The sequence below is a fragment of the Mytilus californianus genome, unplaced genomic scaffold (genome assembly GCF_021869535.1).
Source record: "Mytilus californianus isolate M0D057914Y unplaced genomic scaffold, xbMytCali1.0.p SCAF_4, whole genome shotgun sequence".
NCBI lineage: Eukaryota > Metazoa > Mollusca > Bivalvia > Mytilida > Mytilidae > Mytilus > Mytilus californianus.
The window spans coordinates 7650481-7673991 of NW_026262690.1; the positions used below are offsets into that span (position 1 = coordinate 7650481).

The following is a 23511-nucleotide window of genomic DNA, read 5'->3' on the forward strand; positions in this document are numbered from 1 at the left end:
GAAGAAGTCTCCCGTCTTTATCCTTATAATAGTCAATAAATTTGTAATTAAGCCTACTTTTTAACCATATGGATACCCCTCTAGCATTGCTCTGACCATTGCTGAAGAACAATTCCCCTTCAAATTCTTTTTTTAAAGATTCTTCTAAGCTGTCAGTAAAATGTGTTTCTTGTATAAGAAGGATATCACATTTTTGTTGTTTTGTCCATTCAATTAGACGTTTTCTTTTTTCAGTTTGCTGTAGTCCCTTAGAATTGACTGTACAGATGTGAAGTTTTGGATCAGCCATGATTGTTATTATTAAAAGGTAAGAATTAATTTAGCTTTATGATTGGGAAACCCCCATCTATTTATAGTATCAATTATCGATGTTGTGCCTTCTGCTACTGTTTCACGCAGGTTTACTTTAACTAACAGGTGAAAAATTATCGGCTGTTTTGTTGTGTTTTTAACAATGTATTCTTTATATTTTCTACATAGTGCACAATGTTTTACTATACGTAGTGATCCTATATAAAAACATATTAAATAGTGTTCACATTTTATCACATTATTTAGATATACAGTATCATTAATATATAACGTAACGGTATTATGTAAAACAATATTACACAGTGTTGTTTTCAAGTTAACAATGCATACAATTTTTACACAGAATGACCTCGCCTTACGGGTCATTATTTGGGTCAACAGCGTGACTTTGTTTACAAACTGAGCTGTGACAAACGTATACCACACACAGCTTGTGAATACAATAGTTGAGAAATAAATTTTACTCAAAACAAAAAATATACATAAGTTGCAATGCTTCTGTTGAGAAAAATATTTACATGAATATATTATACAAAAGTTATATTTACAAAGTTTACAGTAGATTAACATAATGAGTAATTTACATAAATATGTACATTTTTTTTTATCAGTACTATATGTGTTGCATTTGTCAGGACTAGATCGTAATCGTTTGTTATCCTCATACTTCTTTGCTTTTATTTTGGTATATTGTTTTTTGTAACTATTGAATGCTAAAAGAGTTATTATTTTTTTCAGGAAATATATGCTATTTTCCAATTTGGACTCAAAACTATGCACATCATTTAAATACGAAATATGAGCATATGTACAGCTGCATGCGTGATTCTGGATTTGTACACCGGTTGTCAATTTACTATTCATTTTTGGTGTACAAAAGTGTGTTCTTTGCATATCTGTGTACAGTATTGAAAAGTGATATATGTAATTATTTTGTGATCTAAGAAGAATCATTTTAAGGCACATCTGGATCAATTGGAGCTGTGGTGAGGAAAGTGCAAACTTTAAATAAAATATGTAATTCACCAGAGACACTAATTGTGGAATGTATGTGGACTTACTACTACATGTATATAGAGTGGTACTTTGTTCAACTTTGCTGTGAATGAGTTTTGTTACAAGTGTCATCATGATCATACAAAAAATAAATATCACTGCACATGTATTACAGTATAATATTAAATTAGTGTTGCATTTATTTGTTTTCATATAAAGTTTCTGCAAACTGTTTGTTTTTACAGTACTGATAAATACCATTGGGTTTCAGTTGATATGATTAAGTTGCCAAAGTTTTTGACCGTTTTACTGTGGTATCACCCTCATTATCGTGCAGAACATGGGTCGGGGTAACCGGAGACCGTTCCACGTTTCTGTTAGCTTTTAGTTTTGCAGGAGTTGATACAGACTCCTGTTGTTCTGATACAAATGATGTAATTTGAGTTTGTGTTGTCTTTTTCCCTTTTTTCTCTTTTTTTGTTTTTCTTTTCCTTTCCTCCTGAGTTGGTACAGACTGGGGCATATCACTGTCGTCTTCATGTACGCTCGTAGATTCATGTTCACTAATTGTTGGTGGATCATCTGTGTGACTTGGTTGTTGTGTAGCATCAGTATCTACAGAAGTGTCATCATCAGCATGTGTGTTTTCATTTGCATCATTTGTGCTTTGATGTACATCAGATTGTTGATTGGTATCAGAAAGATCATTTTCCATACAGTCCATTTGTTTATGACCTTCCTTACCACATGATTTACAAACCCAGTCATTAGGGCAATTGCTTATATTGTGGCCATCAGCTAGACATTTTGAGCACTTTTTTGGACGACTGTTTGTCACTGGTTGATCGCGGTACATAACTGTGGCTCTGTATTTTCCTATTGCAATAGAGCGAGGAATGTGTTGGGGTAAGGGACCCTCACATATAACAATTCTATCACCAGTGAAACAGTTAGTGAGCTTATTTTCATACCTCAGACGTTCTCTAAAGTGGTTTAAGATTATACAGCTTCGTTCTTCTAGTGCTCTTAAGATTTGGCCGTCATCGGCAGAGAGTGGGACATCTTTAACTCTAATTCTTACATTGTCTATGTTCTCATGTATGGTCACCCGAGGGTTCCTTGAGTAAACGTTGACTTTTTTACCACGAATTTCTACCCCCTTAGAGATAAGGTGATCTCTTTCAGACTCACAATCCAGGTATATTCTCCAGAGACCTCTTATACGTTGAAGTCCTATGATGGTTCTTGCTTCAACTGAATAACCCAGAGTTTGATACATCTCAATATTTGTTAGGTAAAGTGTTTTTGTTGTTACTCGATCTGTGAGTGAACCAAATACATCTATTTCTTGAACAAAGACTGGCTTAACACCGGCCATTGTTGAAGGGTCTATTGTCTTTGGATCTGTTTTTGTTGCGTCGGCATACGACGCCATTTTTTCTTCACTTTGGCTTTCTTCATTAGATTTTGCCATTTTTACAAGAATTTAAGAATGTTCTGGTGTGTTAAGATCGTGTAAATTGTCAAAAGAAATGTTTATGGTAAACCTTACACAACAATATATTGCAGCTAAGTTGGATTTTTCTTCGAATTTCACAATTTTTTCCTTGCCTGATTACAACCCGCTACCGTAGTCAAGGGCCGTAAGATCAATAATGTCACGTATGACTCCAGCTCAAAAGATAGGTGAGAAAATATAGTTAACCATACCAATTGTTAGATCAATAATGTCGCGTATGACTCCAGCTCATGAAATAGGTGAGTAAATATAGTTAACCATACCAATTATTAGACCAATAATGTCACGTATGACTGCAACTCATAAAAAGGTGAGTAAATATACCAATTGTTAGATCAATAATGTCACGTATGACTCCAACTCATAAAATACGTGAGCATATATAGTTAACAATATCAATTATTAGACCAATAATGTCGCGTATGACTCAAGCTCATAAAATAGGTGAGTAAATACAGTAAACCATACCAATTATTAGATAATTATGTCGCCTATGACTCCAGCTCATAAAACAGGTGAGTATATATAGTTAACCATACCAATGCAAAAACTTATTTTACTTGATCTGTTTCTTGTTTTCTACGAATAATTGAATGAAAAAGAAAAGTGGACAGTAGTGTAAAAAAAGAAGAAATAGACTGAATGTTAACTTCTAAACAAAATCGAAGAGACTTGGTCTTATTGTACTTTCCTATTTGAACTTTAAAATTACTGACATATATCTGCACTTTCGAAAACTAAAGTGACAATGACACTTGCAATGGAACACAGTGAAAACTCATATATGTATTATTATAACACAAGCTTTCTTTAAATATTTGTTGTGAAATATGTGATATAGCTGTATTCTTGCTGATTTTTCGAAACTTGATAAAATGCATTTTGAGGCCAAAATATTTGTAGCAAGCTTAAATATAACTTCTTGGTTATAAATGAACCTTGAATCTTGATGAGAAAAGATTTATGCGGCGTGAACAACAAAATCTATCCCTGTTTTGCAACAATGTTGACAGTGTTGATCCTGAGTGTTCTCGAGACATTTTGCCACAGAAGGTCTGCAACGACAATGTTTACAACTTTACCGCTCCACACTGCAGATTTAATCCGTACTAGAACTATTTTATCACACCTTCAGTCCAACATTACAATTATCTTTCCTCTGCTAAATAAATATATCCCACTTACAGTGTTTTCATTTTAAACAGGTACTTAAAGAGAGGCGAAAGATACCAATTCAAACTCATAAGTCGAAAATAAACTGACAACGCCATAGCAATAAAAGAAAAAAGACCAAAAGACAAACAACAATAATTATATACAAAACACAACAAAGAAAACTAAAGACTGAGCAACATGAATCCCGCCAAAAACCAGGGGTGATCTCAGGTGCTCAGGAAGGATAAGCAGATCCTGCTCTACACGTGACATCCCGAGTATTGATTATGTAAGTACAAACTCGGGGATAAGTCTAATCCGGTAGGTCACATTCGGAGAAAAGGAGGACGGGATTGTGGTTATGACGATTGGAACATATCCGTCTTCATCTGTGAAACAGATATTCCATAACGGTTAACCAACTTGTGACGGCGTTTGTAAAAATTTCGAAGGGATGATTTCAATTTCACCACTTGGAACTCTTGGTTTACCAAGAATTTATTTTACTTTTAGATGATATTTCTATTGTATATTATCTAATGTATTTGTGGTCTATTTTAGGTTCAGTTTTAGCTGGAATTGCCGCCATTGAGTTTATATGTAACATGGTAGGCTCTCTTTTGGCTAATGCTGTGTATGATGCCACTGTGGAAATCTATAGAGGATTCACATTCTTTGTGATGGCTGGTTATGCTGTTGTTGGTATTGTTTTGTGTTGGTAAGTATTGATCTATAATGGCTAGGGATGCTTTGTTTTTGGTAATTTTTTTTATGTTGGTTCGTATTGATTTGGTGTGCTGTTGTTAGTATTATTTTATGCTGGCTGGATATGCTGTTATTGGTATAATTTATGTTGGCTTGATATGCTGATATTGGTATTGTTTTATGTTGACTGGATTTGCTGTTGTTAGTATTGTTTTATGTTGACTGGATATGCTGTTATTGGTATAATTTATGTTGGCTGAATATGCTGTTGTTGGTATTGTTTTATGTTGGCTGGATATACTGTTATTGGTATAATTTATGTTGGCTGGATATGCTGTTGTTAGTTTTATTTTATGTTGGCTGGATATGCTGTTATTGGTATAATTTATGTTGGCTGGATATGCTATTGTTGGTATTGTTTTATGTTGACTGGATATGCTGTTGTTGGTATTGTTCTATGTTGACTGGATATGCTGTTGTTGGCATTGTTTTATGTTGACTGGATATGCTGTTATTGGTATTGTTCTATGTTGACTGGATATGCTGTTATTGGTATTGTTTTATGTTGCCTGGATATGCTGTTATTGGTATTGTTTTGTGTTGGTTAGTATCGATTTGAAGTTATTGGGTATGCTGTTCTTAGAACAATGTATTTGTGGAATTGTTTTTTAACGGTAGATATTGTTCTGTCATGCGTTTCTATGCTGTTCGTGGAATTTTTTTTAAAGTCAAATATTGTATTGTTATGGACGGGTATGCTGTTTTAAGATTTGGGTTGTATACATGTATAGGTTTTAAAGGTAGGTGTTGCATCGTCATGGTTCAGCATACATTTTTGTATAGTCAGTTATGACATGGTTGTAAATGTTAATGTAAAACATTAGTGAGTAAGAGGTAAAAGTAGTTTTTGATGTGTAAAATTCGTTAATCAATTCTAACTAAGCAAACGAGAGAAAACCCTGAGGTATTCGAACGATAACCAACAAAGCAAGTTTTGAGGTCGACAAGGAAAATCATTGCTGTGAATGTATCCAGCTGAAGTCAAAACTTATGCAAATGGACCTGCGTAAGGCACAATTAAGATATGTAAACGTAAAACGATGGATCAGAAAGAATGTCACTACTGAGAAGTAAGAAGTTGATAATGTGAAAAGTGAAATCGCCAAATCTGCCAGATTAATATGTAGACCCTGGTTGAAAGTCGCCAATCCGCGTCAATTTTAAGAGAGAAAAAAAATACACATAAAGCCGTCCGTCTAGTTTCGGTAGTTTTTGTAATGTCAAGCTCTGACACTTGTGTATATGAGATTCAAGCATTCGCAACATATCTAAGCGTGCAATTCAAGAACATGGCAAGATGCTTTTTCATTTTGCCTTCATATGAGTAAAGACATGTAGGGTGCACAGTTTGAACCAAATTGAATATTAACTGTTTGTTGAAATAAAAAAGAAGATCACCAATCTCACTAAAAATAATAACTTATAGGTTCAATCCAACAACTCAAATTTTCTCTTTTTTCTCGATATGCTAAATGTTGAAATGTAATGTGATTTTTAACTTACGATAGGTATTATAAAACACTTCATTGTACCTATCAAGTAGCATAGAACACAAGTAATGATAATGGGTGCGTTGTCATATCATTAGATAAACAAAACAAAAACAAAAACGGAAACCCCACAATCCCCAACCCACGAAAAATCCAATAAAGCAAATTGAGATGACTAATTTTTATATTTCTATTACAGTGTTCTTATAGTAGGACAGAAGAGGCACGCAGAAAAAACTAATTTGATTTCAACGACATCTATAAAATAAACTTCAAGACAATATTCATATAGTTGTCTTAAGCAATTAAAGTTGATACTGTTGTGAGGATAAATAACAAGAATTTTAATAAAGATTAATTTTAACCTAATTTTTTTGGCGGCTGTTGTTGATGGTCAAAATATTCAACACCGTACAATTTTTCTATGATTTTAATCGATTTCTACGGTTGTTTGACGTATACGAAGTGTCAGTGGCTAAACTCACTAGCGGTCTTAAATCTTTAGATACAATTATAGTCGTCTGATCGTGATAGTTACCAATTGTGTCCTAACTGCGATTGTGACATTTTGACTGTGTAATGGCGGGGATGCATATATAGCAAGTGACGATTGGCCTGTCGCCGCATCCGATCTCGCCCCTTTTGGAGTCTATTTTTTTGTTGCCTTGATTTGTGTTTCTTTAATCGATTTATGGTATTCGAACATCGGTAAACTTATGCCACCTTAATGTGTACCAGTTGGTTAAAGACTTGTTCAATCATTTCCTGAAACAAACTGTTGAATATGTGGCATTGATGCTGACAACATACATTGGTCTAGGAACACTCTATCTAAATAAAAGAGTTCTAGACTTTAGAAGTTTAACAACTCTTTGGTGTTTATATGCTGAAAAAACCATCGAAATATTTAATTATTGTAAAAACTGGAAAAGCTGTTTCGCTTTTTTATGATTATTTTTTTTTTTTATTTTTGTATAGTGTTTTAATAACATTAACGGTATCAATTTTCTGCACCAGATGCATTTCGGCAATAAATGTCTCTTCAGTGATGCTCGTGGCCAAAATATTTGAAAATCCAAAGCTTATTAAAACGATGAAGAGCTATAAACCAAAAATGACAAAAAAGTTTAGCCAAAGCCGGACAAGGAATCAGAGTTTTGCATAAGTTAGATATATTCCTTAATTCAAAATAAATTCCAAAATTTTGTTACAGCAAGACTTGATTAAGACCCTCAAACATACTAAGAAAACTATCAAAAATAATACCAACATTGCTTCATTTCTAGCTACATACAATAGTATGAGCAACAGTCTAGCACATGTAGATATTTTGCGATACGGTGACGTGTAGAAAGAGGATAGCAATAGTGATTATTACCAAAATGATAAAAACAATGGTAACTTTTAAGTCCAATTGTTCATGTTTATGACGTCACAGTGAAATCATAAATCATATTTCTACACAAAAGTTACTTACAGAATAAGTAACCATCGTTTATTTTTTTCTATTAACTGTTTACTTCAAATTGGGGGGTTGGGGGTAATACCTTTACTTATCTTATTATACCCTGCATGCACACGGGCAACACGAGCCCTACAGAACCCAAAACTAAAAACGATTAATCAATCGGACCAAAATTTCCAAACTGTAAATAGCCTAAAACAACTAAAAATGAGAAAGTCAGAACAACGATACCAAAATAATGTACACAAAAAAAAAGAATGAAAAAGCACCATCACTTTGAATCAAAAGACATGCCCATGAGACAATAAGAACGGACTTTTGGACATTACGAATTTTGTTATAAATAGATCAGGTTCACTTGAATAAAAGATTTGAGCCTAGTATGACGACACCAAACTCCAAGGACATAATTGTACAATGTAAGAACATGGAATATATTTTAAGTCATCATAAATATATTGGCTGGTTGTCAACAACTAGTGCTGCAAGTGTAAGACTTCTTCAAGGCGCCCGATCTCAATCGGTTTAGTAGTTTCCAAGACAGCGATTTTTTCTCCGGGAATATATTACCTTTTTTAACATGAGCTGTTATTTATGAGAGTAATCACCAAACGAGGTTACATCGAAGGGAAAGAAAATCCCTATTTACAATTGAAATCACGAATTAAGAAGATCTAGGTATGCATCTGTCCAGCTTTTCCAAACGCTAACCTTAAATACTTGCTCGCCATGTTATATAACACTTTCAAAACTAGAGGTGGACAGTTATTTAGCTGTTATATCATGCGTAGTAAAAGTCGTATTCACAACAATGCATCAACCTCTTTTCCGTTTCAGTAAGAGCTGTGAACTTTTCATCTCATTCTTATAAATAAATCTGCTAGGGAGTTGCACACATTTTAATTCAAAATTCAGTTATAATCTGATAATATCATGCTCGAAAAATGATTAAAGGGCTGCATTAGACGTAGAATAATAACAATAGGCAGTTAAGATTTCATTTTTGACCTCGTGTGTAATGCTTCTCGAATTTCATTTCCTTTTTTTATCTGAAATAGTTAATAGAAAGAACACTTCATGAGCAAAACGGTGGATGACATGTGAAGCAGGATTTGCTTACCCTCCCGGAGCACCTGATGTCACCCCGTTATTGAAAGGGTTCGTGTTGATTAGTGTTTAGTTTTTTATGACGTGTTTTGTGGACTGTGATTTGTCGTTTTTTTTATTACAAGATCTTGTCAGTCTTTATACGATGATGAGTTTTTATTCTCCCTTTGATATCATCCGTCTCTTTAATGAAGACCTTTCTGAGATTACCCACAGTTTTTTATGTGGAATAGTTTATCTTTTATCTTTTAGCCATTTTCCTTTTTTTTGCCATATTGACTACCACATTAATTTCTAACTTTTATCTATGTATTTCATTTAAATAATGATTTCACGAATATGTTTTTGAAATGGAACAAAAACTTATTTCGCACTGAAACGACGCGTTCACATACTGACAAAAATACCACGTGTTTATACTATATGGTTACATTGATATGTATGTACTCGTATCACATGATCAGATTAAAAATAGGATTGTTATTAGATTATAGTATGTACTGATATGGTGTCATTGTAAAGTGATAGGATTCTATGTCACGAGAGTAAATATTGATGTCCACATTGGTATGCTACATCACACTTGATAAATCAGTGGAAGTTATGCAGAGAAAGTAGGAAACAATTCAAGAAAAGATGATTTGGATGCACTAGACAGTAACTAAGGTTTTACTTTGTTAGAACAAATATTCTTATGATCCAATTAAGTTCGTCATTCTTTTGTAAGGTAAAAGTTATATGTTATACTTAATCTTATTTTAAGAAGAGAAAATATATTTTGATACTTTTACAGGAAGTTGAAATGAAAGACATTTTTAGAATTATTATAAAACAGCAAAAAAAAAAAAAAACAATTCCCCTCCCAACACAAATATATAAACTTTTTTTTCATTTTATAGTATACAGAAAATATTAGATCGACTCTTAACATGAATGAATCTGAAGAAAAACCTCTTCTACAAACAAAGGAAAGACAAAAGAATGCAGCGATTAACCTTGGCATGCCAAGGTGGCTAGCTTTAAGTTTATCCATACTGGTGACAGCACTTCACATGAGTTCAGTGGTTTTAACTATGTATGTGATGAACCAGTATTCATATCAAGCTTATATGAAGGAAAAATATCCCACTTCATCACATAATTCCACTGGAGGTCAATCAGCATGTGAGCTGAACACAAGCACGATAGAATATAAAGAACAAGTCGTTATACAAAAACTTACATCAGAATTAAATATTTATTGTAGTCTTGCTACCTTCAACGTGATCGGTGTGATTTTTACTCTAAATTTAGCAACGTACAGCGATGTTTACGGAAGAAAACTGTTCTTCATTGCACCTTTTATAGGAACATTATTGAAAACGCTTCTTTGCACAATCACCATCTATTTCAATCTCAAGTTAGAATGGATCATTTTATTTTTTTGTATAGAAGGATGTACCGGGACCTGGGTTTCAACTTTGAGTATGGCATATAGCTTCATGGCAGATCTAACGGAACCCGGAAAACCTCGGACGTTTGTTATAGGTTGTTTTGAAACGTGCTTGGGACTTGCTGCTTTCATTACTACAATGTTGTCCGGATATCTTATAAAATGGACAGATGGTTTCTTCTATCCTGCCCTTATATCAACTGCTATGGTACTTACAGGACTTGTAGTAGTCATTTTTATACTACCAGAAACACTTCATGATTCCAAAAAGCGCTCTGAGGTATCTTTTATTCAAAATATGGGACGTGTTACAGAGGTATATAGAAAAGGGTTTTCCCCTGATGGAAAACAATGGATGTTTATTATTTTACTCTTCATTTTTATGATGTCCGTTTTAGCAAATATTGCAAGACTTCAGATTGAAACATTGTATCAACTGAATTCTCCGTTTTGTTGGAGTTCTGTTAAGATTGGCTGGTATGGTTCCATGAGATTAGGATTATCAAATGTTGGAAATCTTGCTATGATCTATCTGTTTCATCTTTGTACGACGGACGAATATATCGTTTTAGCCAGTATGCTGACTTCCTTGGTATCATTAACTATAGAAGGACTAGCCACAAACGACTTCATGTTATACTTAGGTAATTGTTATTTCATCAATTTCACTTCAAACAAAAGAAACACTACACGAAAATTTGTTTTGCTGTCACTAATTTTGCGTCTACAACTTTAAATGAGTTTATTTATTTATTTACAAGATATATATCGAATAAACATCAAATAGATTTCAATTCAGCAACATAATTTTACCAACATAAACATATAAAAGTCGTAATATTGCTCCCTATAATAGACAAGTCCTACATTTCATGACAGGATTTGAATCGCGTTAGTCTACGTATGGCGTAAATAAATTAATTTATGTAGCTATAAAACCAGGTTTTATCCACCATTTTCATCGGAAAATGCCTGTACCAATAACTCATCAAAGAGAGCAGGCTCATAATTTGGCACGAGTGGCTCGCGATTCGTCTACCTAAGACTCATCGCTGGGTCTCGAATCAAAACAGACGGAAGGCGAAATCCAATACGAAGTTTTAGAGCATTTAAACTCGAATTTGGAATATGCCATTTGTTTTTTTAGTCGTAATATCGATTGTTTAGTTTTAAAGGACTTCCCCCTTCTTACCTTGGAGTTATTACTTCTTTTTTTTAAACATAGAAGACAACTCTGATACAAAAGTCAAAAACTAAAAGACTCGAGCGGCACAACCTCTAGCGAGATTCATGACAAAACAGACATACACATTAGTATTGGAATTAAATTAAATTTGGAAATACCGCATTGTCTCCCATTTTTCTTAATTAAACTAGAAGCATAAAAAGGCAGTGTGCATGTGTACCTATTTCTTAAGAGTTAATACTAAAGTGAGGTTAATTTCTTACGTGTCTAAATATATTTATGTCGAAGACACTGAAGGGGCAGTAATAAATCCTGAGTCGGAAGAAAAAACGGAGGGAGGGTAATCATTATCCTACTTCACATATGGCACCCATCGTGTTACTTATGACACGTACAAATTCGTTGAAAAATGTTCTTTGCAAATATTACAATGATGAACTTTAACAATAATTATAAAAGTCCTATATATTCATTCCAGGTTTAAAAATGTTGGTTTTGAACGTTCTTGATGAAGGTAAATCCAGAAAAGCGCTTCGGACAAACCAAATTGATAAAGTGTGTTTTCATTTTGATAATGATGGCTCCTTCATCTGATTATTGTTTATATATTCTTGTTTGAATTTTGATTTTGGCTGTTAACTTTGTAACAAAACATTATAACTTTTTGTTGAAAGCCTTAGGTACCGGTGTTGGTAGTTCTCTTGGTATGGCAATGAGTAGAGCAATCATGTCCAGGATAACTCCAGATAATAAACAAGGTAGGTTATACGATACATACGTACAAGATTTCAAATCCCGGCCTTCTTTTACTTAAGGGGTCCCTGTAATTAAGGGGAAAGATTCATTCATGATAAGGGCTAGTTAAGGGTTTGTTCTAGGTTAGGGTTGTATTTTAGGGTGATAGTAAGTGTTATGGCTAGTTGTGGGTTATGTTATTGTTTAAGTAAAGGATAGTTTAGTGTAGCTGTATATAGGTTTGGACCCCTATATTAAATGAAGGCCCAAATTATGTTCAAAGGCAGTTAGTTATCTCTCAAACTATTGTACTCTGTATGAATATTGTAAAAAAAACCAATCGAGAACTTAAAATTCCTCCTAAATCGATGTGACAACATTGACTTAAGTACAAATGCCCTCGCCTGTCATGAAACGAACTTTAACAAAATGTCATAATATTCAAATAAAGCTGAGAAAATATTCATTCCATCAGTGAGGTATTGTTGTTTGTTTGGTTATTATCTGATTTAGTCTTTAGCCTTATCCACACCACAATATATGTTATAAGTTTTATCTGTTGCTCTTTTTTTGTGTGCTTTTAACCACAATTATGCTTTCCTAATTATTTGTGGTAGAATAAATATTACAAAATGAATCCATCCTTGTCAAAAGTATTAAATGCTGTAATTAAGACAAATTTTCGCTGTGAATATGTAGGCCTCTAAAGTGCGATGTTACGCTAAAGTGCGATGATCACGCTAAAGTGCGATGGTCTACGCTAAAGTACGATGGTGTCTCACGCTAAAGTGCGATGGTTGTTTGTTTGCTAAAGTACGATTGCATATCACGCTAAAATGCAATGGACCAATAGGGTAAGGTTCGAGGGATTAAAACATTAAAATACATGGATTTAAAAAAAAATAGTCAGTAATTAATTTATTCTTTTTGCAATAGGTAGTATGCACACATATGTGATAGACTTTATAATTTACCGGTAGGCTTAAGTGATTGTTTCTAAATTTAGAAGACCGACCACGTAATAATTGCTAAAAAGGTAATTTAGGTGTCATAAAATACTGTATTTCCTGTTAAATGAATTTCTAACAACTCGGACGTAACAAATATTTGGATAATTGGTGTAGCTTGCCGCTCACACAGTCTATCAACATTCTGAACCCCCCTCCTTTTAACAGTCGTCATTGTGAATTACAGATACAAAATGCGTTCATTGTCGGAATAAGTAACATTTATTTGTACAAGGCTTGAAGCTTTTATATAAATACGAGAAAAATGCGATATTCGCCGAGCTTTCTCCTTTTTCGTAACGAGTACAAATACATGTTATATTTTCCTACACTGTACAAACTATGTTTTAGCCGACAATTTATAATTTACGCTTCAAAACATTTACCTTTATATTACCGACGTTTCTTTTCAATAAAATTGACAAAATTTTAACCGGAACTGCAAGGTAAACTGCAACGTAAACAATGATTTAAATGTATCCGTTCGCTTCCAATAGAAGCAGGATACAGGATACCTATGCGTATACTATTTTGTATCTATATAGTAAAATGGTCGAGTGCAGGCCACAAGTCCTTCTTCCAGCACCCCCCCAAAAAAACCCACATTTGCTTCAGCCAACAAAGCAATGTTAAGTTTGAAACAAAGTCATGGATATTTGGTTTAAAATTTATCTTCCGGCATGTACATTTTTGGTTTGTATAAACGAATGTTAACGTCATAATCCAACTACGTTTGTTACGTCTATACTTTCGCGGATCATCGGACTTTAGCGTATGGAGGCATCGCACTTTAGCGCAGACCATCGCACTTTAGCGTGACCATCGTACTTTAGCGTCCCCATCGCACTTTAGAGTCCTACATATATATAATATGTTGCCACAAAAACAAATTTCTGTGTTCATTTAATTTTTTTCTTCTTTATCCAAAATTAGGTGATTCTCTATCAAAAGATACTATGGAATCAAAAGATTTGTTATCATTTAGTAATGAATGTTTCATGATTACGATTACTTACAAATACTTACAAGTTTTTATATACTACTAATGTTTAATGAGGTTGGGATGAGGTACCGGTATTTTCTGTATCTCACTAACAAATGTTAGAATCTTCAATAAAGCACGATGCAATTAAAAAAAAACATATAAAGTGTCTTAATATAAGTATTTTACTTCCATCATTTAGGTTCAGTTTTTGCCGGAGTAGCTGTACCTGAAATTGTATTTAGTTTAGCCAGTAGTCTTGGAGCGAACGCAATTTATGATGTTACCGTTTCAATATATAGAGGACTCACATTTTTCATCATGGCAGGATATGGGTTCATAGGAATTATTCTATGTCTGTAAGTTATATTTGTTAGGCCAAGGAATGACAAATTAACAATTCAAACTTCAAGGATCTTCTTACCCTTCCGGAGCACCTTAGATCACCCCCAGTTATTTGGTAGGGTTCGTGTTGCTCAGTCTTTGGTTTTTTATGTTGTGTATTGTGTACTGTTGTTTGTCTTTTTTTCTTTTTTAGCCATGGCGTTGTCATAAATTTGATCTATGACACAATATAAATACAATATTAATAAAAAAGGGGGATGTAAAACAATGTCAAAAAGACAACTCTAACCTGGGACAAAATGGCGTTAAATAAAATAACTGCTTTCTTTGCTACGACGAACTTATGGAATTATTTTACCATAGTGAATAAAAAACACTCTTTATATATGAATTCCTCATTCTTTACTTAAAGACACATTGAAAGGTTTAGTCAATTTTTATTCTAAAACAAGATATTAGTATTTACGTTGGCCATTCTTTTTAATGGATCAAAATTGGACTAATGCTTTCAATCTATCTTTAAAAAGAATGGCCAACGTAGATACAAATATCTTGTTTTAGGAAGAGATACATAATACTTTGTGACAAAACACTCTGTTTCAAACAAGAAATTTTCTGAAACTGATTTCAGGTACCAGTCTTGTATTTCAAAACATGGAGTGAAATATAATAGTCCATTTTCTGAATTTTTTTCTGGAGTCAATTTTTTCTGTTTGATTAAAAGTTTATTTACCTGAATTAAAACATTTATTGAGGTGTAAAAAAATGTTGCATCTTTTGTGGAATATCTTGTTTAGGCCACACCAATTTGATTAATAGTTCTTTGGATTTTCCCGCTCCTGTTTTGGAGAAATTGACTTTTCAATAAAAAAATATAATTAACGCTTCCGCAAATTTTTGTTCCGCATGCCGCTCCAAAATTAGTTTCTCCTTTAATTTTTTTTTCACATATACGCTTTTCTGTTGCATATAATGCTCCTATCGTTTTAAACGCACGTCTGATAAATCGATTTGTTAAAAAAAAAGGTCAAAAATCGGGATGCCAACATGCAGTTGTGTCAGTTCATTGCCGTGGACAAGTAGTTATTGAACACACAGTTGTCCGAAATGCTTCTCGTTTTACCTTTAAAGACCTGTTCTAGAATGCCAAAATTAAAAATCTTTCGTTAGATGACCACAAACACATCACTATTTGTTAGAAGCATCGTCACCCCGATCCTTGTTTCAACAGGCATAGACCTGTCTATCTTTTGGATGAAATGAATTGTAAATTCCAATGAACTTTTTAAAAAATCACAGAAGTATTTGATGTTGATGAAACCCCATATCCCCTTGTTAGTCTCTTCTTTTGTTGGGGGGGGGGGGGGGGGGGATTCAAAGAGTTCCAACGAGACCAAGGTGATGCCGTATTGTGATTGGCATTCTCATAATAGTTAAGGGTGTGTAATTGGTTCAACCACTTCTAGTCAAGCTAAAGAGTTTTTTAAAAATGCATTACAGCTTTTAGGAGCAAAAGGAAAGAGTATTTTGCTCAGCAAGAAAAATGCATGTAAATGGGGTGACAGGTATTTTAAGGGAATATTTTAATATATTTGGATCTACATGTATAGCAGTATAACTATCTTACTGAGGATGTTGTTTAAGTACAAGGCAAGATTTTTTCTTTTACTCATTTGATGCAAAGCTCATACGGATGCTCCTCAGTAAGAATGAAAAGAAACTAGCATTATCAACTTCACGTTCCGCTATATAAATGATGTCCTTATTCTAAATAATTCAAGTTGGTGACTGTTGAATGCATTTATCTAATATTATTTGAAATAAAGGAGACCACAGATACAGGTATGTCTGACTCATATCTGGATTTACATCCAGAAATTAACAATGAGGGTTTGTTGAGAACAAAACTTTACGACAAAACGTACAATTTTAGCTCCCGCATTTTGAACTTTCCGTTTGTATGTAGCACAATTCCAGCATTGCCTGTATTTGGAGTCAATAGCTCCCTGTTGATATTCCAGAGTTGTAGGTTTGGGTACCTATCATGATTTCCTTAGAATAGGGATGTTATCTACAAGGAGGCTATTGAGCTAAGGCTTTCAAGTGACAAAGTTAAAGTAATCCCTTTGAAAGTTTTACGAACGCCATCACGAGTTGGTTGACCGTTATGGAATATAGGTGATATAAATGAAAACGGTTATATTCCAATTGTACCCAAAATCCTGTCCTTTTTCCTTCGATTGTGAAATCATCAAATAAGACTTATTACCGAATTTGTACTTACAATGAGAAATATGACGGGTAAAACTAGGGGAGCAGGATCTGCTTACCCTTTCGGACCACCTGATCAGCCCCAGTTTTTGGTGGTAAATGAAAAACTCCTTCTTATGAAAACGCTACGTTTATCCATGAATCGAGAAATTCAGGCTTCACACGGACCAAAAATTTATTAACAATAACTAATAATTACTGAAACGATATTGGGGATATTCCTCGCAGAGGAGACGAAAATCATTCTTTGAATGGATTACCTATCAATGAGTGACAATACTTTTGAAAAAATCAACAGATAAACTGAGTTTGTCTTGAATCAACAGAAGTCTAATTTCCTAATCATTTCAAATACCATTATTTTGTAGAATTCTAATCATTGGGCAGAAAGGAAATAAAATGTCAAAGGATACAACAGCAATAACAATACATGTGAAAGAAGATGACAAACTATTGGTTAATGGTTATCAGATTCAGGATCAGAGTTATGAAAACGGTCACCATTTCTGAACATAAAAGTTACTATTTAATCTTCATACATAAAAAATATTTATAAAAAAAACTTTTATATTATAGTTTCGGAATTGGAATAATTCAAAGCTGGGGCAAAGATAACTGCGATGCATCAACACATATACATTAAGTGGATATATGTCATCTTCATAAGTTTAAAATAAAATTACCCCGGTATTGGTAAATAAAAAACCAAAGGCATATTATGTTGATCGTCATCACGGCACTGGGTCAATACCACTGCTAGTGGAATTCTAATCCTGGAGGGTATCATTAGCTTATTGGTCGGTTCGGTCATGATTTCTAACATATTTTGTTGTCCTGATTTATCACAGGAAAGATCTCCGGACGCACTAATTAAGTTTATAAAGTGATGTTTTCAATTACCAAAGTTTTTGTTCGTTAATTCATTGCATTGTTTATTAGATATTATATGTGAAACATTTGGAAAAGGTTCGGTTTTAAATTTTTATCATTTGTTAAATTTTGATAAGAATTTTTCCAAGCATTCGTTTATTATCAATAATTGAATGCATCTAGTTATTACAAAATTACTCCTGGCACGTACATTATAAAAATGCCTAGTTACAATCAAGTGCAGTATATATGCGCAATATTTCACAACTGGTCCTTCATTTTCCTGTGAAAATTGTAAAAATGGATACAAAGGGTGGGTTTTCTCTTCACATATCTTAACAATCGGTGTTTGTGTTTAATGACAGTCCAGCTAGTGATGTCACTAGACGCATATGTGGAAATAAGATGTTTGCTTAATATCGGAAATAGTATCCTCGGAATGTACATACTGAACAATTATTCTCTAGGAATAAAACCATGCTAAACTCCATTAATCTCGTGAAAACGATGGAAATAAATGGTGCCTCCGTAGAGACATATCATATCTGCCTGAGAAAATAGCAACGTTTATTTTGTCTATATCCCACTAAAATTGCTTATTAATCATTGTATGGTGTCAAGAGAATATGTCCAAGTCAAACCATTATCTAAACACTATTAATCAAAATAAATCCTCGGGATAGGATGCATAAATTACCAGGAAACTATGAAACCAATTATTAATACACTTCTTAATTCAATGTCATCTGTTCCGATAAATATATAGAATAAAAAAAAACCAGTTACACAATGAGCCTACATAACAACCGTTTACAACCATTTGATAATCCATTTATTTTTTCGAAAAGTGAAGGGATTTTTTTTATGGGGAGGTATCTATGATGAGTTTATTTATATCTGTGCGAATTATAGAAAAATACACATCATATGCAATGTTCAATAACTCTTGGAAAAACCTTAATTATATTTGGAATTTTGCTAAGAAACTAAAGTTCCAACTCTCTCCGGCAAATTTGACCTATTAGTTATATGAATTTTGTGATGCTTTATAGGTCCTTTTGGTTATATAGCTCCAAACATTGCTACGTATTTTAAACATCCCTGGCTTTTAAATGGTTGGGCTTTGCGTTCCTGATGAAGGTAAATCCCGAAAAGTGCTTCGGACGCACAAAATTTATAAAGTTTTATTTTCATTTGCGAAAATTCTGTATTGTCACATTTACTATCTTTTGTCAAGCGAATATGACTAACAGGTTTTGGAGACTTGTTGTAATCTACCTTGAAATTATCACATCTTTTATGAACAAAGCACAATGAAATTATTATTCGAAAAAAATAAACTTTACGTTAACAACGGTATCAATATACCTACAAGATATTGGTGTGCGGTAAAACGTTCAATCTGAGAAAACATTATCATTTCAACCAAAAAAAAACCTTACTATTTTGAATTTATTTTGACCAATTCATAAAAAAAGCAATCATTATATGAATACAAATTCAGCTTATATATTTCTGACTGAAGATACACATATAACAATTGAAAGTATTCGTCTTAAAACTCTGTTTCAAATCTACCAGATTTTGTCCTGAAAGTCCGAGGAAATTCAGGTATAGCATCCCCAGAAGTCAATGATACACTTCCGTCATCGTCCTCTACTTCTTCTGTACAATACGGCAATGGTTCGGATATCATTACACCTTTTGTGTTTGGTCGTGTATCACCGCCATATTGTGAAACGGATGTTATGGCACCAAATCCAGTAGTGGTAGGTCTGGACATTAATCCAAAACTTAGACCTGTTATTCCTGTCATTCGCGTTATCACTCCATAGTTTCTTTGAAATTCAAAGGGAGGGGGAAGTCTGCCTGGAATGAATATTATAACACCGACAGCAATCGTCTGCTTCATGTCACGGATTATAATTCTTCCAAGTGAAGGGTAATCAAAAAAGCATTCAACGCATATTGGACGGATAGGTTTTAAATCAACAACACCCAATTCACCTGGACGAAGGCATGACGGATTTTCTTCAGCGCATTGGCCTGTTCGTCTGTCACATCTTTCCTTTATTTCTAGAAATTTGCAGGCAACCATTGACGTATGGCAATGCAGAATAGGGGTGTAACCCTTCTTTATTGTACCCGGATGATTTAAAATCATGATCTGAAAATATAAATATGGTTTGTCAAAAGTTAACATAACTTATGTATAATTCATCTTGATTTATCACAGTTAACTTTCTTTAACAAAAATCCATGGAGAAATAATTATCAAGTTGTCCTTCAAGTCTCCCGAGAAAAGGACAACAATGTATTTGGTAGATAATTTCCTTTACTCATTTCCTGAAATATTTAAATTTGGAGGACTAGAAGAACTTATATTTATTTTATATTACCTGTTATGTTAATTTGTGTGAGTAAGTATGCTTGCTTATTACTTTGATAAAGAAGAAGGGCAAATGAATCATTTACCTGTTATGCAAACGTTGACGAAATGTAGATGACCACCTCAGTCAGATATTCCCATATAAGTAACTTATTTGAGGGAGGTAATCTATTGAAGGGCATGTGCACAAAACTATTTGACGGACGGCATGTAAAGAATCATATTGGAGATTACCAAATAGATAAAGAAGTTCAACTAAAGAGTAATATTTTTATGACCTATGCAGTGACGTTTGTAAAAATCTGTAATGATTGTCTTTCAACATAAATCATATGGTTTTAGCTGATGTCTGTTTTTTTTTTTAATTACATGTACAGTTAGCTGATACTTGGACTGTTTATGATTCTCACACATAACTTTATAAAGGGTGTTAAAGGGTTTTTAAGACTTGTCAAGTATGCCGGCGTGAGGAAGTTCCAACATAACCGATAAATTAAGGGAATGTACCTGAGCAGTAAACTGTGTGACAGACTGTGGAGGATCGTCACAGGTATCCCCACATACATCACCTTTCCTGATATCTTTAAGTGTATAATTCTCTATCTGTATCCCAACATTGTCACCTGGCCTTGCTTCATCCATAACTTCTCTAAATACTTGCACTGCCCGTACCTATATAAACGAAAACTGGTGATTATTTAAAAAGGTTTACATACTACGTCTAAAGGTATGTCAACTTTTACTTTTTAAACATCAATAACTAACAATAATGATAGGCCTCAATGTACTCCCAATTGAAAATGAAGGTTTCTTTCATTTGATTATAATGTGTGAATGCAATACAAAATCTGACAGAACGAATATTTGACCTACATAATTACTGCTGTTAGGCTTAGACCGAAAATATCAGAGTCGCAGATTAAAGTTCAAATCATATTCCTTAAAAAATACAATTTAAACTTTGAAATATCTATACATAAAACTAAGACACTGAGCTCTTAGTCTTTATTAAACTGTAAAATTAGGTGGAGCTATTTTACAACATGTGTAAACCCTTCTAAATATGTAGAAAATAACTCCTCCAGTAAAGGTAAGTTTAACAACATGTGTAAACCCTTCTAAATATGTAGAAAATAACTCCTCCAGTAAAGGTAAGTTTTACAACATGTGTAAACCCTTCTAAATATGTAGAAAATAACTCCTCCAGTAAAGGTAAGTTTAACAAGATGTGTAAACCCTTCTAAATATGTAGAAAATAACTCCTCCAGTAGAGGTAAGTTTTACAACATGTGTAAACCCTTCTAAATATATAGAAAATAACTCCTCCAGTAAAGGTAAGTTTTACAACATGTGTAAACCCTTCTAAATATGTAGAAAATAACTCCTCCAGTAAAGGTAAGTTTAACAAGATGTGTAAACCCTTCTAAATATGTAGAAAATAACTCCTCCAGTAAAGGTAAGTTTAACAAGATGTGTAAACCCTTCTAAATATGTAGAAAATAACTCCTCCAGTAGAGGTAAGTTTTACAAGATGTGTAAACCTTTCTAAATATGTAGAAAATAACTCCTCCAGTAAAGGTAAGTTTTACAACATGTGTTAACCCTTCTAAATATGTAGAAATAACTCCTCCAGTAGAGGTAAGTTTTACAACATGTGTAAACCCTTCTAAATATGTAGAAAATAACTCCCCCAGTAGAGGTAAGTTTTACAAGATGTGTTAACCCTTCTAAATATGTAGAAAATAACTCCTCCAGTAAAGGTAAGTTTTACAACATGTGTTAACCCTTCTAAATATGTAGAAAATAACTCCTCCAGTAGAGGTAAGTTTTACAACATGTGTAAACCCTTCTAAATATGTAGAAAATAACTCCTCCAGTAGAGGTAAGTTTTACAAGATGTGTTAACCCTTCTAAATATGTAGAAAATAACTCCTCCAGTAAAGGTAAGTTTTACAACATGTGTAAACCCTTCTAAATATGTAGAAAATAACTCCTCCAGTAGAGGTAAGTTTTACAAGATGTGTAAACCCTTCTTAATATGTAGAAAATAACTCCTCCAGTAAAGGTAAGTTTTACAACATGTGTTAACCCTTCTAAATATGTAGAAAATAACTCCTCCAGTAAAGGTAAGGCATAACATACACATACTGGAAAGGTATTATAAATAAAATAAGAATATAAAATACGGTTAATGGGTGGGTATCTTCACTTTGTGTCGCTATATAGTGGCATTAGCAACGATTTTGACAAAAAAATTGAAGTAAGATGTTTTAAACATTAATAAAAGCGGATCGAAATAATTTCTCGCTTCTAGCAACCAGTTAGGTTCGATTTCGTAATAATAAGATAAAAAACATCGCAGATATATAAGTGTCTCGAAAAACAAATATTCGGCCTCATTTGTGTCAGTATGCATGCAACCCTTAGTAGGAGATGGGTTGGAGATGTGCCAAGCATGTTCAGTTATGAAAGGAAGGATATCAACACTGAAAAGCGAAAAAAGGGAGTTAACAGACAAAAAAAAAAAAACATTTCGTTGACTGATTCGGCCCATAAAAAATCCTTCTTATACAGGTAACACAATGATTCACATATAGTTTTGATCGATGACATGCAATCAAACACACATAGTTAATCGTCATTATACTATTGTACGTGCTTGTCTGTCTATTTATATTAGTATACATGTTCATATCGGGTCCCATGACCATGCATTTGCAGTCTTCGATTGTTAATCAGATCACGTCTAGTCCTAAAATACGAACGAAATACTGACCTTTAATACAATTGCACGCCCATTGCTTATTGTTTCCTGTTGAACATTTGTAATCCATGTAAATATTTAAGTGTATTACAAATCAAATCAAAGAATTCGGTGGTAATGAATTTAGCAGCTAATGTCCTGTTCACAATGTATTATATGAGGGGCGAGACATTCCCCAGGGAACAAAACATTTGGTACATCGGAAAAATCATAGCATATAAAAGTTATGGGTTATAGTGGGGGATCTGAACAGTTTTGATATATATTAAACGATTAACGATATAAGGGGAGGGTCATGAAGCCGCTGATTAAAACCCTAAGTGCACTTTAAAGGTCTTATTATGGAAATTAGGTATATATATGGACTAGTAATGGGAACAGAACCATTTTAAATATCAAACTATTCATTATATGAGAGGGCGATGCATGACCCCCGAAATCAAACGGGGTGCACAGAAAATGCCTTGCAATGACAAGCAAGTATATATATGTTTTTATGATGGAAATGAAAACCTTTCATAAAAAAAAATTATTTGTAAAATGTCAAAATCAGAGGTCGTCACCAAAGGCTTTTGTGTTTATACGTAGCGAAAGACATACATGATAATACATGTGTCTGTGTTGATTTGAGTCACATGATAATACATGTGTCTTTTCTCAGTGTCAAATACATAGGATCTGTTATTACTAAAGTTTGTAGATAAACCTAAACAACAATTGG

The 23511-nt window shown here is 33.5% G+C and overlaps 1 protein-coding gene across 1 annotated transcript in view; it reads right to left on the minus strand.

Annotated features, from left to right (window-relative positions):
- Window positions 1-23511, minus strand: part of LOC127699088 (elongation factor 1-alpha 2-like) — a 110684-nt gene that overhangs the window by 43123 nt on the left and 44050 nt on the right. Inside the window, exon 8 of the mRNA XM_052202825.1 lies at window positions 20534-20698. Coding sequence (XP_052058785.1) covers window positions 20534-20698 — 165 coding nt within the window. The remainder of the gene's footprint in view (window positions 1-20533; window positions 20699-23511) is intronic.